This window comes from Lepisosteus platostomus, chromosome 10 (genome assembly GCF_059453375.1).
Source record: "Lepisosteus platostomus isolate fLepPlt1 chromosome 10, fLepPlt1.hap1, whole genome shotgun sequence".
In the NCBI taxonomy this organism is placed as follows: Eukaryota; Metazoa; Chordata; class Actinopteri; order Semionotiformes; family Lepisosteidae; genus Lepisosteus; species Lepisosteus platostomus.
Genome location: NC_142620.1, coordinates 12,457,993 through 12,473,706, shown reverse-complemented (window position 1 = coordinate 12,473,706; position 15,714 = coordinate 12,457,993). Strand labels below are relative to the sequence as shown.

The 15,714-nt window shown below is 39.5% G+C and overlaps 1 protein-coding gene across 3 annotated transcripts in view; it reads right to left on the bottom strand.

The window, feature by feature from the left end:
* mapkbp1 (mitogen-activated protein kinase binding protein 1) overlaps positions 1-15,714 on the bottom strand; it is a 60,051-nt gene that overhangs the window by 38,730 nt on the left and 5,607 nt on the right. For all 3 annotated transcript variants that reach the window (XM_088648234.1, XM_088648235.1, XM_088648236.1), the window contains exon 3: positions 9,789-9,880. In XM_088648234.1, coding sequence (XP_088504360.1) covers positions 9,789-9,880 — 92 coding nt within the window. The remainder of the gene's footprint in view (positions 1-9,788; positions 9,881-15,714) is intronic.

Below are 15,714 nucleotides of genomic sequence, written 5' to 3'. Positions count from 1 at the left end.
TGTTAATTAAACCATATTTAAAAAAGGAGAAATAAAAATGAACACCCAGAATTAACTAATACAAACTTGTACATTAGGTTGATTTGACAAATGAAATTCAGATGTCTAACTCACAGGCGTCACTTACATTATGTTCTTTTTACACATGATGTTGTGTAGTTAAGAATATATACACTGTATATATTACAATATTCTTTGTCTAAAGAAGAACCTGTGGCAACTTCTGTTTCCAAAAAAACAGTGTAGTGCATCTCCATGAGGAAATCCAGGAGGAAAATTATCTCCAATTCTAATTCAACCTGACAAACCACATACTGGTCATATCAGATCAGGACTGGTCTTGCTGTGGAGCCCAGCTAGAGTAGCGGAAGCACGATGTATACGAGAGGAGGTGAGCAAGCTGTTCTCTTGCACATTTTAGCTACATGCCAGAAGAAAACAGACTGTGATTCATCTTTCCTCATTATTCCCTGCTTTGTCTTCTGTCAGGCCGCAGCAAGCCCACTGCGTTTGAAGATACACGTGTTTGTGGAACAGACTTCGACCTACAGTACGGAGCAAGAGATCAGTTGGAACAGTACTCTTAGGCTCGATCATACTCTCAAAGGGAGGATATCGGCATTTCGCAAGGGTATATCTATGTGATGAGCTCAACAGACCTCAGGACTGTTGGTCTGAATCTGCACTGTGATCTCAAGCACAGCTGTTTTCTCACTTAGAGGGGGGAAAAAAACTCACTACACATTTGGCAAAAGACAGTTATTCTTTTCTGAAACCACATCACTGTCATCCTATTTTCTAGAAGGCAAAAGCAATAAAGAAGTCTAATGATCACAGATGTGTACATCATTTACTCAGCATTTCATGGATCCCACACTTGTCTGAGACATATTTCTACCAATTCCAATTGTTTGTTTTGTCACCGGCACTAAAGATTTTATACAGGACTCACTGCTTTGTTTATTTGCTCTAGTTCTCCTGGCAATGAAAAAGATTATATTGCTGTGCACTGCCAAGAACAGTAGTGACAATGGGATGTAGACGTGAAGGGTGTTTTGAATTAATCTCCAGCTTATTGACAACTTCCTGACCGAGACAGAACACTTTAGAAGGAGGACAGGACTCCTGTAGAGAAGCTCTCCGATTGGCTGTATGTCCAAATATATTAACCCCCCTTTTCTTTCTCCAGCACAGCTAAGTGTGGCTGACCCACTTACTGCAGCTCGCTGAAGGGATGGAAACTTCAGCAATGCCTTGGAGAGACCCTAACACACACATCATACACCTACCTACGCAAACCCCTTCCAGGTAGAAATGTTGCACACACACTGAGAATTCCTTCTGGAGCACATGCAAATATCACACTCCACTAACAGCGCAATTACTCTCTCGTGAAAGTATGTTCTTTGGTATAGCAGCAGACCCAGTCTCAAATTTGTTATTTTAACATATTTATGGTTTTATTACCTCTTCTTGTCATTTTATTATGGGGCTTTTCAAAAGACACTGCAATATCAGTGGGCAACGTCTAGTGTTCTTACAATTAATCACTCTATAAAAAATTAAAAGCTTCCAGTATATATTTAAGAGGATAATCTCTTGGAGAAGAAAATGTAAATGCTGACACAGCACAGAAAATGTTGATATGAACAATTTGAGTATTCTATCGCTGACTGTGACCAGAGCTGACAAAATGGTCTATAATTTTAATTTGGAAACAGAAAGGTTTACTGCTGATGCTGAAGCCTGCCTTACAACATTTTTAGTGGAGTTTTACTTCTTAATAATATATTCAGTCTATATTTGGCTACAGTTTAGTGCGCATGCAGAGATTCAGTTCACTGCTTTACAATCCAGGATTTAGAATTCTATATTTGTACTTATTCTGTGGGTGTTTTATGAATAAATGTTGACCTGACAGGATCCTGAACAAGATGCTGGATGTTCATACTTTCCACCACTATGTTATGGTTTAAGTAGGTTTTCTGCTGCAGTCAAGACCTACACTTTACTTGGTTCCCGTGTATTACTCTGAGCACTGTACATAAAACAAATACATTCACAAATACCTGGACTTCAAGCATTTTATCAAATTAAATAAACAGGATGAGCAAAACCTCCTGACTCCTCAAACTTGATTTTCCAGTTTGTACAGGCCCCACAAATGGAATTGCAAAATAGGCATGACATTTTAACAGGAAACAACCTGCCCTGGACACAGTCACTGTCACCACAGCGACAGCAACTGCGCCTGTAAAAGATATAACTACCTTGTAAAAAGCAGGCAACTGTTCATCCAAAATAAGCCCTGCACTATTATTAAAGTGTCTGCAAAAAAGGCATGTTTGGGGATTTGTGGTTGGAAAGTGTTTTTTCAGTTTTGAATCTCAAATGATTTCCATTTAACCTCTCCCCCTCCGTCAGGAAGTGTTGACTGATAATCAGTTTGTCTTTTACTATGTACATTTTTCAGGGTTGTTCGCCATTTTCCTCACTGCTAATTTCCGTGCTCTAACAGTACTGGAAGCTCACACACACCCAACTGAATGGCAGGGGTGGCTGCCACATGGCACACTGAACATACCCTGGCCAAAACACCCTTCTCCAGGAGCACAGCTTGGAGAAGCTACTGGATGTCTTTAGCTTGAAATGAAACAGCACCTACTGTGCTTATCACATGAACAAGCATCCACTGCATAATGCTTTTTAATCTGGCTCATCATTTTGCCCTCAAAACTAACAAAACAATACTCACATAAGAACCTGAGTTTTTATTCACATTATGAATTTATAATCCATGTCAAATTTCTATTTTGAGTGATCTTTGTGGCTTTATCTTTCCCTTTGCTACATAGTGGCAATACAGTTGCCATCAGCAACATCAGCTTCAGCAATAATGTTCCCTTTCCACTCAGTTAATATTACTAAAATAGCTCAGCTCGCAGCTGCACACAAACACACACATGTGCTGCCCAGCTGGATGCATCTTCAGTCTACAGCAGAAGTACTGTAAAGTTGGTCTTCAGTCCCCTGGTGCCTAGCTGGCTATCCCAGCAATGCTGCCACGTGATGCCAATCCAGCCAATACCAAAGAACACCATGTTCTTAATCTCCTTTTTCCTTGCCTGAAGTACAATAGTTTTGGTGAACACATTTTTACTCATTTTAATATTTCAAAACATGAACCAAATCCAGAACACTTTTCAGTTTCAACACCCAAAATTCTGCCTCACTCCTATCAGTGGTGTTTCCCCCTAAACGTCACAACAAAGGACCAAAAAGTAAAATCCTACAAAAGCAGAAGAACTATAATGCAACACAAAATGTGAATTCCTCTGCACACCATGAATCCAGGCAGTTTCTTGTAAATAACATGCAAAGAAAGATCCAGGATCCAGTGATGGCAATGGGAATGAGGTTCCCAGTGAAGTACCAACACCTTTTTAATCACTGTGAAGACCGAGACTGGAGTCATCCTTTATCAAGAGCAGCGGACACAAACAAGGAATATTCCCGCTGTCAACAGTGGAACTAGAAAAAAGAAACCTGCCACATCCAGACACTACTAATTTGAACGAAAGCCGCGAGAGTCCCATGGCAAAGACAAGATTCAGATGAGGCCTTGTGCAAGGAGCCAGGTACACTCAATGAAGCAAGAGAAATTAATCAATGATTAGGATGTCTGGAAGCTGAATTTATGTTGCACAAGACATCGTACCATGGTATTTCCTCATCTATACAATTCCCTACCATCTGCCGTTCAGTAATATAAAAGTGAAATAAAACCACACTGTCACTGTTCCACCTTATTCTGTTCTACTGTCCACTGTTCCAAGCCCTCTGCAGCATATGGATTTTACACTATGCCCTTACCCTGATCCCACTGTACACTAGACACAACCCAGGGGAATCTTTCACATTTAATAAATATGCACTGAACCAAATGAAATTAGCCTGTGTTTTAGAGCAAGGATAATATCTTTCTCTCTGCCACTGATTAAACTCACAGTGAAGCTTCTACACCCCTAGGGAACCCTCACTTAATTCAATTGATATATATGCACCGCTTAAGTAGATAACATTGCTCTTTGTACATGCTTCAAACTCCCCACTCAGTCAAATGCCAGTGTTTAACATGCTGGAAAGAGTGATTGATGGTATACTCACACTGTCTCTCTCATTGACAGGGAGCCAGTGATCATACCGTTAAGTGAGAAAGACACAATGTGCACCCCTTACTGAAGGACAGGGACTCACTGGTGTCCATTTCAGACACAGATCATGCAACCAGCGATTGAAGGCTTCCGATGCAGTGTTAGGATAGAGGAATAGCTGGCAGGCAGGATCTTGGAATGTTTCAGCCATTGCGGCAATTCAGACCTGGACTCTTCAAGCACATGGACGCTCACTGTGCAAGATACAGAGCACAGAGAGCACACAGCCCATCACCATGCACATTGTGGTCAATCGAGGAGCTGAGAGGAAGATAAGAGAGAAGAGCAGTCTCTCCCTCTGCTTGCCAAAAACATTCAACAACAGGCTAGGCACCTGTTCACAGCTAAACATGAGCTGTTGACTGCATACAATTACTGCAGCAGAGTGAAGTAGTGGCTAGAGTTCCTGACTTCAAACATGAAGGTTGTAGGTTCAAATCCCATGTGGGGTTCCCGTGTAGTACCCTTCACTTAGGTATCTCTCATAAAATACCCTGCTGAAACCTAAATGAAGAATAATCGCATAATTCCAGCATTTTGCGAAACTCAAAGATACACTAAGCTGGAAAAGATCTCTGTTCACTGCGGTCTTTATCAGAGCACCGTGTTCCTGCTCTGCAGAGGCAGCAATCTAGTCTGACAAAGATTGACTTGGTTGAAGTGCTTCTCCACTCTCCCTCCCTCCCCCAGCTGCCCTTACCCTCCCCGTGAACCCACAAACACCTATATAAATTAAACAGCAACTGCGGCTCGGCTCGTGTCCAGCCTCTCCAGCATGTGGAGTAGTTGACACTCAGTTGTCCCTGTTAGAACTGTCACTTCTTACCACTGCCTCCGTCTATCTGCAGAGGGCTGGAGCAAATTTGCTAATAAGCGTGATCTTGCTGCCTCCCCATCAGAATGACCCACCCCCTCCGTGCACACTCCCTGGCCATTTATCAGCTCAGCTCCTGAGGCAACATGTGTGAACATCACATTCTGTGTCTGGCTGTCTCACTGGCAGTTCTCCTATTCCACAGTTTTAATATAAACACAAAGCATAATGGGTAAGAGGGCTGGAAGCTGTACAGAGTACAGCTGACAGAATGGAAACTCCATGGATATAACGGTTTAAAACACAACAAGCAAAATTCATTGTTTTTCTTTACTTTGTTCTGTGAAAGAAGTGGCAGAAACCCCATCATGTGTCCCCGTCAGATACAAGCCAGACTGATTCGTCTGCCAGTCAAGAATGAGGCAGTAAGAGCTGTCAGTCAAGGTCACACTCACAGTGTCAGTACTGTATATTTCCCATCACTGTGTGGTGATGAGCTGCTACACAGGGGGCTGAGCCTGTGTCTCCATTCATTGCCTTGCAAGCCTCAACAATGTCACAAGACTGACAATACGTTTACCTCTTCAGATCTGGGAGGTCAATTTGTTTTGTTTTTTTTGGGGGGGGGGGGTATTTTATAGAAGGGTAGCACACCCAAGATGTAATTTTCATTAGAGAAGACTGAACAACTTCAGAGGGTCTGCCTTTCAGTACAATTTAATTGCTAGTTTGCTTTCAGAACGAGTCAGTTCTGCAGTAGGTGTAGTCGCGCCTGGCATCATTTCTTGCCTTCCCTTCAATTAGTGCGTTTGTCTATTTAAAAAAAAAACAGGAAATGATAGAGCTCATTCCCTTCCCTATATATATAGAACTTTCAAGAATGGACGACAAAGTGTTTCAGTTATTAAGAAAACAGTGTCAAATCTTGTGCTTGTGAATTTAATTTGATAAAACTTTATTATTTACTGTTATTGTCAATATTCAGTATTCCAATTATTATAGCTTAAAGCTTTAAAAAGCTTCATTTTCAATAAATAGTACATGCGTCAAACTCCAAAGTGAATTGCAGTTTGTGCAGTCATCTGCAGTGTCCCACTAATTTAATTACTAGTACAAAATTATAATTTGATAAAGATTTTGAGGGTTGTAATTAACCTTCAAAGCTAAACCCCTTCCAAATTCATGTACGTATGAACTTTTTTTTAAGCATACTGAGACTAAGAAGAATTACAAAACACTTCAAACCAGCTCAAAATAGGATTAGAAGTGCCAGTGATTTTAAAGGAGATTTGAATTCTGCCTAATTTGAGCAGACAGCACTTGCTTTTCATGCTCTGAAACCCCTCATTGCAGCAAAGCCTTTGCGAAATATGTCGTTCAGTTCTTGGTGGAAAAACAAAGGACTGCATTGTCTAAACAGCTTACATTTGGTAACACACCAACACCGGTTTATATTTATGGAAAAACATTCCAATACATCCCCAGCAAGCCCAAGCCACCTGAAATGCCAGCTGCGCACTGAAAGGATGAAATGTCATCCGGAAATCAAAACATTCTGACACCAGTGTGAATATGCTCTGTGTCACCATTGTTCAGAAAAAGATATGACCAATCATGCTGGCTACATTCACGTCTACACTGTAGTGTAAATCACGAGAGCAGTGGGATAGCACATTCCCAATTAAGATAATTCTTTATTGCTGTGGGGAGCTATATGCTGCAGTATGACACCTTGGTGAATGTGTAATGACAGTACTTTGTAATCAACATTTTGGTGGTGTTGATTTAGCCCATTACAGAATTGCAGATCATCTCTGGCTTCCAGCTAATAATAATTATAATTTCTTTCACAAAGTCTCCCACAGCACATTCCATGTAGGAGGGGTCCCACTTGATTGATCACTGAAGTGCAGCTCCACCTGGGTGACACATGCCAGCCATTATGAACCAGCAGCCCCACTCCCACAGCTGATCAGGGGAGAAGTGAGGAACAGCTCCAACAGATGATTTAAGGGAGAACTTTGGGAACCCAGATTATTCAAACCCAGTATGGAATTTAACCAGAACACCAGCCTTAACACCAAACTGTTTTGAAAGGTTCCATGGGAACTTCAATGACCCAGCAATCAGGACAGCAGTTCCTATAGCACAATGCCTACAGTCCAGAGGGGTACTGGTTCAGAGACTGCAAGTCAATGAGAAGAGTATCAACTTTGAACCCATCAACACCACTTGTAGCAGCAACCTGGATTTCTCTGGATGTCTCTCATCCTAGAACTAACCAGACCCAGCTTTTCTGAACTCCGAGATCAGGCTACAAGATAAGATGCTGCCATCTATCTTGATTTTTCTGGACAAATTCAGCCTTCTAGGGAAATAAGTATATATTTATTTCAAGCAGGTGAAAATGCAACAATGCTCACATATTCTGTTCATTATTGATACAATGATATAAATGTCTTACTGCAATTCATGAAGACATTTGCAGTTACCCACAGATATCACATTTTTATTGCGACACCAGAGGGCTGTGAACTGCACTGTCTTGTCTATTTAGCAGCTGTTTGAGCAATTAAGGGAATGGGTAAAAACACTGAATATGTATCATTGCACAGGACAGTCATTTTGCTATCAGTGACACTGCTGACATTTTATCCTACTGATGATTTTAAGCTTAATTGATGTTATTACATATGTTACTTTTTTCTGAGAGAAGCACTGTGCAAAACAAAGCTTTAGTGTATTAACGTCCATAATCCCAGTTCCTACAGAGGGATGAAAAAGTGACTGGCAGCAGTTAACTACAAGACAGCAGTTAAAAGCTGTCTCAAAGTTGATATGCTATACCATAGCCCTTAGGAAATACATGAACTACTTTTCACTGACGTGTTGACAGAAGACTATTCACAACCATAGGATTTCTCTGTCCAATCCTCACTCTCTATCCTTTTTCCGTTTCTCTTCGATTCTCAGTCTATCAACATGTCTTAATTCCAGTTCAGCTCAGTGATGCTATATCAATCAATGTCTTACAAAATATCTACAAATTGCATTGAAACTGTATAGACGTATCTTTATATACAGACCAAGATCTGAGAACAAAAAAATATGCTTTAGAAAAAAATGTTAACATAAATACTACAATCATCTTAAAATGTTAGCTCATTTCTACTTCAACCCCAGGGTAAACCTGTGGCTTACAGTAAATGCATACAAGTTTCTATGCTGTCAGTTTCTATGCTTTTTGTGAACATTTTTTATATTATTTTTCTGTTTGTAAAACTAAACAAAGTAAGAAAACCATAAAACTCAACAACATTCCCCTCCTACCACATCAGTAGAACTCCTTTCAAAATGAGGTCTGCACCAAAGCACAGCTGGTTTAGACTTAGAAAGCTGCAATACAGACACTGTGCAATGTCTAATTAAGGATTTGAACTTAATTACGACAGGTTGATTAGGATTGGAGTGAAGGAATGATGTATATCAATTAAAAAACTAACCAAAAGTAAATAATATTATAAACGTCCAATAGCCCCTTCAAACTCCTTGCTACCGGGGGATGCTATACTTTGGTCTTGGCTTCAAGAGCTGTACTATTCTCCAACTCTCCTGTTGTACTGGACTATTATAAACCTGAATCAGCTTCCAGTAGAGTCTGGAACCTCTCTTCAGCTTGGTCACACCTACATACTGGCCCACAGTCCTTTGGATGTGCACCACGTAATGAGTTATCGTATATATATATATATGTTATAATAAATGGTTTATTACAATTTCTAGAACAGAAAACTACAAGTCATTAATATACATTATGGTTGCAAAATTTACCAGAGCATTCTAAATCTGGAAAAGGATAACATTATAACATAACTAAATATTAATGCCAACGCTCCACGGACACAAACCAGTACTCCCTAATCCTCGTTCGGGAGGGCAGGTGCATTTCAGTCAAACTGAGCTCTTAAAGCCTAAACCAGCTCATTATGGACTTAATTGCACCAAGTTAACTTCTTCCAGTCCTGATTTAAAGAGAAATCCCACCAACACAACATCCTTCAAGACCAGAACTGAGGACCTCACATAAACAAAGAAATATTACAATATACAGTATAGACACTCTACAATCAACTAGCAGGTTTCTATTGCATTTACAACCTGGGATTCCAACTATATCTAACTAATGTAAGAATAAATCAAACTAATGTTAGCAGTAGCCTGGAAAGAACCACACATTCAATCCCAAAACAAAATGACAATGAAAATGGTATATGGTTAAAAAGTGAGCATTGTGGAGCTTCATGTAGTACTGTGTTTTTCCAACACAAATCAACCCACACTTGCTCAAGGACAGTGTACAGTACCCCACATGCTAAACAAATGGTTTCATAAAAAAATACCAAATGTCAGCCAGGAAATGTGCTGTAAACCACAATGCTACCTCTGCTCTGCTCTCAGCATATTTATCTGCCACTACAAACTCTTCACTTTCATGACCAGACACGGGCTGCCAAACCACACACAGCAAAGCAGTAAGAAACACCCCTGAAAATTACTGACAACAGATGGGCTCACAGGAATGTGTTACTAAGGAACCAGTTTCCACATTTTTTTGGCAGTGCATTATCTTCTCATGTCTCCCTTCTGCTCACAGTATCTGCCTTTCCCTATTGACCCTTTCTACGTCTCTTGTACCATTCCGGAATTTTCTATCCTGACAAGCACAACCCCTTCAGGCTGTGTGGAGTCGGCTTACTCACCCAGCAGGATAGGCCATCAAGCCTGAGCGAGGGTCACAGGCCAAGCCGCTGTTCCCCGAGGTTGTGATCCCCAGCACTTTCTCAAGTGTCACCTGTTGGTACAGACGGAGAGGAATCATGAAACACCCAGGGTTTCACCAGGGGCTGGTACTGTTACGAGAGAGAGCGGACATTTTGAAAACAACAACACTATGGCTGTGGAGAGAAACAAGTCAAAACTGTACAGTCTGATAGGAAACTTGGACACAAAGAACACCTAATGCTATTCGGAATTCATTTCATAATACCCGTAATTAATATATAACAGCTGATGGGGGATTTAGCAGATGTGAACCCGAATATCAAGTTGTCTTAACTTGCTGTACTTTGACACTTAGCAACAACTACTTAGACATCAAAAACATGGGTAATGGGGTAGGGAATGGTTTGATCTTGGCTCAGATGACTTACCAATATAAATTACACAAATATTTGCAATTTCCAATTAATTGAATTGTTCACACTTTCTATATATATTATATATATATAATCTAGAACTATTTTCAGTCCTGTTAGCCTAGCTTGAGTGCATAAGAAAATATTACATCTTTCTAATTTTAAAGAAATGATATATTTTTTAAATGAAACATTGGGAAAAAGCTGAAGGCATAACAGTCTCATCTTCTAAGCCGGTATTTCTTGAGAATGACAAGTCTCAATGTGCTCTGCAAGGCCTTGTCTAGTCCTGTATTAAATCTAAAACAGATAAGAGAAGCCAACACTTCCTGTAGTTCTGGAATGGGGAAATACAAAGCCAGCAAACACAACATGCAGCGCATCTGTGGGAAACTCTTATTGTAGTTTCATAAGAGAGCAACAGAAACTTCCCAAAAGATGAAGAAAGGTACAGAAAACAAAGGGGGCGCTTTGAAGCGATATTCCCTTTGTTGTCTGATTCTCACTGATGGGAACTACCCAGACTACCAGGGCTGAGACACCAGACTTCCTCCTCATATACCAACAAAAACCACAGACTGCACCAGAGGAAATTGCTAGCTTTCTTTGCATCACGTGAGAGTCTGGAAGCGTATTGAAGCAGAAATCACCAGCTTACACACAAAAAAAACCCAGGTATAACAAATACTCAGAATGTCAGGAACACTGATTTTAGGAATACAAAAGTACTAACTGAAACAGCCACTCAACAAACATATGTGCCTAACATATACACTAATGGAAGCACATTTAAAACTGAGAATGCAAAGGGGATGTGGGGGGAGTGGAATAACCTACCCAATCACGTTGTTGAAACCAAAACCCTGCTTTCTTTCACAGAACAGATAGTCAAGGTCCTAGGATCAACTGTCTAAGAATTTGTAATATTCTCAAATGAGAAAAGAGATCTTTGGTAAGTGCACAGGCAGCAAGGCCATCGGGAGAATGTACAGGTAAGTGCAAATGAACAGCGATAAGTGAGAACTCCTATGCAAAATAAAAAATAAAGAGCGTGACATAGTCAGATTACTGCATACTTACAGTTTAATTCACTTTCAAAACCCCCATGGGTGTAAAGTGGTGGCAAAGTAATGGGTGGTCCTCCTGGGATACTGTAGCATAGACCAATAATAGATAGCTTATACTGTAAGTGCAAACCAATTGAGTGACTGACAGTTCTGCTGTCCAGCCTCTTGCATTATACAAATTGTAAACTAATACTAAAGTTTATTTTATATGCATTAGAGTATTTGCAGCATTTCTGTAATGTAGCATTTTTTATCTACACACTTATTGTCTATTTGTAACTGTTATTGTTCATTAGGGCTGGTATAACTAGTTTCTGGACTTTGGGGAAAAAAACAACTACTTTATTTTTAAACTATAGGTTGTACAGGAAAAATGCCAAGGTGGTTAGGCTAATTCTGAGTCGCTGGGCTGCACTGTGCATTCTTATTGAGATAATAATTGGATAATAATTGCATTGGATAGAAAATATGGCTTTCTTTGGAGACATGAGCACTGGTATAGAAGGCGGCAGAGCCCAATCTTAACGTATCAGGCAAATGTTGTTCATGGGATGGAAACATCTGTAACATCCCACACCATAACAGAATGAGTCATGACATTACAGTATGTCAATATGGCCATCGCGATCTGCTGTAGCCAACGGACAATTATCTCAATAAGAATGCACAGTGCAGCCCAGCAACTCAGAATTAGCCTAACCACCTTGGCATTTTTCCTGTACAACCTATAGTTTAAAAATAAAGTAGTTGTTTTTTTCCCCAAAGTCCAGAAACTAGTTATACCAGCCCTAATGAACAATAACAGTTACAAATAGACAATAAGTGTGTAGATAAAAAATGCTACATTACAGAAATGCTGCAAATACTCTAATGCATATAAAATAAACTTTAGTATTAGTTTACAATTTGTATAATCTTTGCAAGCATTTTAAAAATAAAACAATCAACAATCATATTTACCCAATGATAGCACAATAATAATAGCTGTGGTTTACACAGAAAGACTACTTGCTGCCTGCAGCAAATACGCTTACAGTTAAGACTGCTGTTTCAGCTTTGGCCTTATTCTGTTTGTGCTACATGATCCAGTACAATACAGTCAAAACCAGTGTCTTAATGAAATCTCCTGACAGCTTCAACGCTTTAAATTCCTGGACCTCAGCCAGGCCTGGTCCTCTTTTTCAGGGTTTTTACTGTGAAAGCAGTTCCCTACGCAGAGCAGATGAAAGGCTATTCTGTGATGGTCCTACAGAGAACCACCCAGTATAGTGCTAATGTAGAGAAACAAAACCTTAAACCTCAATAGACTCAACAGCAGATCTGTTTTGGAATGGCATCTACTCCCAAAAAGGGAAACTTTCTTTAATGTAAATGTTATTGATGGATATGACAAAGACTGCCCTCTTGTATCATAAGTAATTGCCCTTAACGTCTATGACCCTCAAAGCTATGCCTCTCCACCAAAACTGTTATCTCCAGCTCCTCTCTGTAAATTAAACTCGGTAGGAGGCCTGATTTACATGATGGAGTGTTACAGTGCTCCAGCTGTCATATTCCTAGAAACAGCAGTAACATGGTACATACAGTACGTATTGATAAGGACCAAGTGACGGTGACATATAATGAAAGAAGAAATTAACTATACCTCACTTTACCAATCAGCCTTTAATAACCACCAATTAATAATACCTCCTCCAACACCAAACTGTTTATAGAAACTCACAGGATAATCATGCGTCTTTTGAAGTATGAGATGCTTTTCTGATCAACTGGTTCTCAACTGGATATTACAAAGCTTATGTGCTAGCTGGTAAGTCCTCTGGAGACAGGGGTGACTGTGGCACAGCAAAGATCTTCCAGCTGTGATCCGAGTGACCCTTAAGGTTGTAAACCTCATTCAGCATTAAAGAGGTTTTCTTAGGATAAACCACGTCTTTCCAGAGCATCATATTTAAAAAAATACCTGGTGGCATTTTCAAGGCCACCTAGATTCTTTTGAGAGCAGGTATTGATCCCAAGCACCAAAATAACCCTGCTTCATTTGGAAAGGAAGACATGGCTGGTGAAAATTTATGGATGATTAGTGCTTGTGCTCAGAGGGACAAGACCATTTCTACCCAGCTGTAAAAAGTTAAGAAAAAAATTTGCAATGCTGCTTCAATACTAGAATATACTTCAAAATGTGAAACCGGTCAAGTGCTTGCAATTTCTAATAAAACTTCAGTAGCTGACTCAAAGACATTTATGTGCTACACCAAGCAGTGTTCATCTCAATGGTTCACTGAATCAAAAATTGCCTTCACAGGACTGTAGGTTGTTTTACTGCACAGTGGGAAACACTTCACATGAAGAACAGACCTAAGGTTAAAGAGCAAGAGTCCCATTATTGATGCTGTGCTTTTCATTGAAACTGATTGAAGTGCTAGGTTTTTCTCAGAACATTACCAGGAACTAAAAGGTTGCTGTTAAATCTCATCATGTCTAAGCTCGTTTACTATGGTGATTAATCGGCAGGTAATGAAAAGGCAAGTACAGATGCCAGGTAACCCCCTAATAATAACACTTGCAGCACAATTAGGGCAGAGAGTTTTGAAGGTAAAATGTAAAGCAGCTTCAATAAATATGTGAACCAGATCCAGACAGGTGCTATTCCTGGTACTTTAATAAGGAAAGTGACAAATTCAATATCTATTTCTCTAGTGATCTTATACTAGATTTACAGCTCCATAAACTTCTGTCATATCCCTTAGGCACTCATTAATGAGCCTCCAGTGAGCTTTGGTACATGTAGAACATCTGTAAGTGATGTTTAGGTAATATAAGTACATACGAAAGGCTACAATAGAGAGGTGTCCATCCAGCTCATTCGGTTGTACCTAAATGGTTCCGAGCAAGCTGTTGAAAGAAGTCTTCTACAAAAATATGACAGAGTAGGTTGTTCCAGACTCCTTTGTGTAAAGAAAGGTCTCCAATTCTCAGTTTTGAATACCCTTCTATTTGTTCTCATGTAGTTTCTATTTGTTTCCTCTGGCTCATGCTTCACTATTGATTCTGAAGAAGTCTGCTGGGATGAATTTATCAACGCCTTATTTCCCTATGTTGTCTTCTGTGTTCCGGACTAAAAATATTTCCTTGTTTTAGTCTGTCAGAGGAGTTCATTCTTTTGAGCCCCAGAATGCGTCTTTGCACCTTACAAAGAACTGATTTCAGAGTAGTAATATCTTTTTTTTTTAATATGATGACCAAAATTGTACAATATATTCTCAATAAGGTCTTTATACTGGTGAACTGAATAATTTTAAGATATCCCTTGGTGGTTAATTAGACACGGTTACTAGTTAGATATAAAAATATTGTTTTTTTATGACTGAATTGAAGAGCCTGTATTTGGTTTTATATTTTGCTGAATATCAATTTGAAATACAGCATTTTAGTACACTAGCAGGAATCCTTCTTCCACCCCCCTGTGAAGAGAATTGTTGTGATAATTACTTTCCTACAGCCAGGAGGCACAATAACTCAGCAGCAGACAGGTGGTATGAACAAGCAGGTAACCGGAGCCACAGGCAATGGCGATCCAGGGAAGAGTTCATACCTCTCTCACGCAGGACAGTAGCAAACTCTGATCTCTACATGAGCCCAGGGTCAGAGAGAAAAATGTGAACCTGGAGTATTAAAGATGTTTGGACACACTCTTTTGTCTTTTTTATTGCTGCAGGGAGAGCCTTGAACTTCTTGGTTTCATCATTTGTGCTGTCTGCAGGGGAGCTTCTTCTTCCCCATGATAAAGAAAGCTATCCCCCCTCTGATGTACTGTGTTCTGAAGAGCAAAGATGGATTTAAAATTAGAACTGCACACTTTTCCACACCATTGATTTCAAGGTGTGGATTTCCAAAACGTGCATTTGAAAAACAACATTGTAAGCTGAAAGAAATACAAGAAATTCAAATTTACTCTATTAATTAGATAGCAGGTTTTGTACTTGTTAATAACGATGAACTATTTTACCTTTAGTTTTATTTCTTTTGGCAACACCGAAAAAATTGGGCTTAGTTACGTTGTCATTGTAAATACAGAAATTGTTCTTAATTTCCCAGCAGGTTAAATAAATGATTAAACTGAAAATTAAGCTGTATTACCACAAGGTTTTACATTACAACAATGACACTGTAGCTCATAATAAAAAATACAGATGAAAAATCACAATAAAGAAATGCTATATGTGGACTTTTACGTCCATCTTAAATATTGAAAAGGAATATCGAGTTTCATTCTCAGACTCAGTCTCGGCTTCAAAGTGTTACACAACACTCGTTCAACGTTTACACCAACTGCACTTTTAACTTTGCACTGAAGATTTAAAGAACTGCCTTTCTTGCCTTATTTTAACAATTCAAAATGAATTACTCCCAGTCAGAGGAAT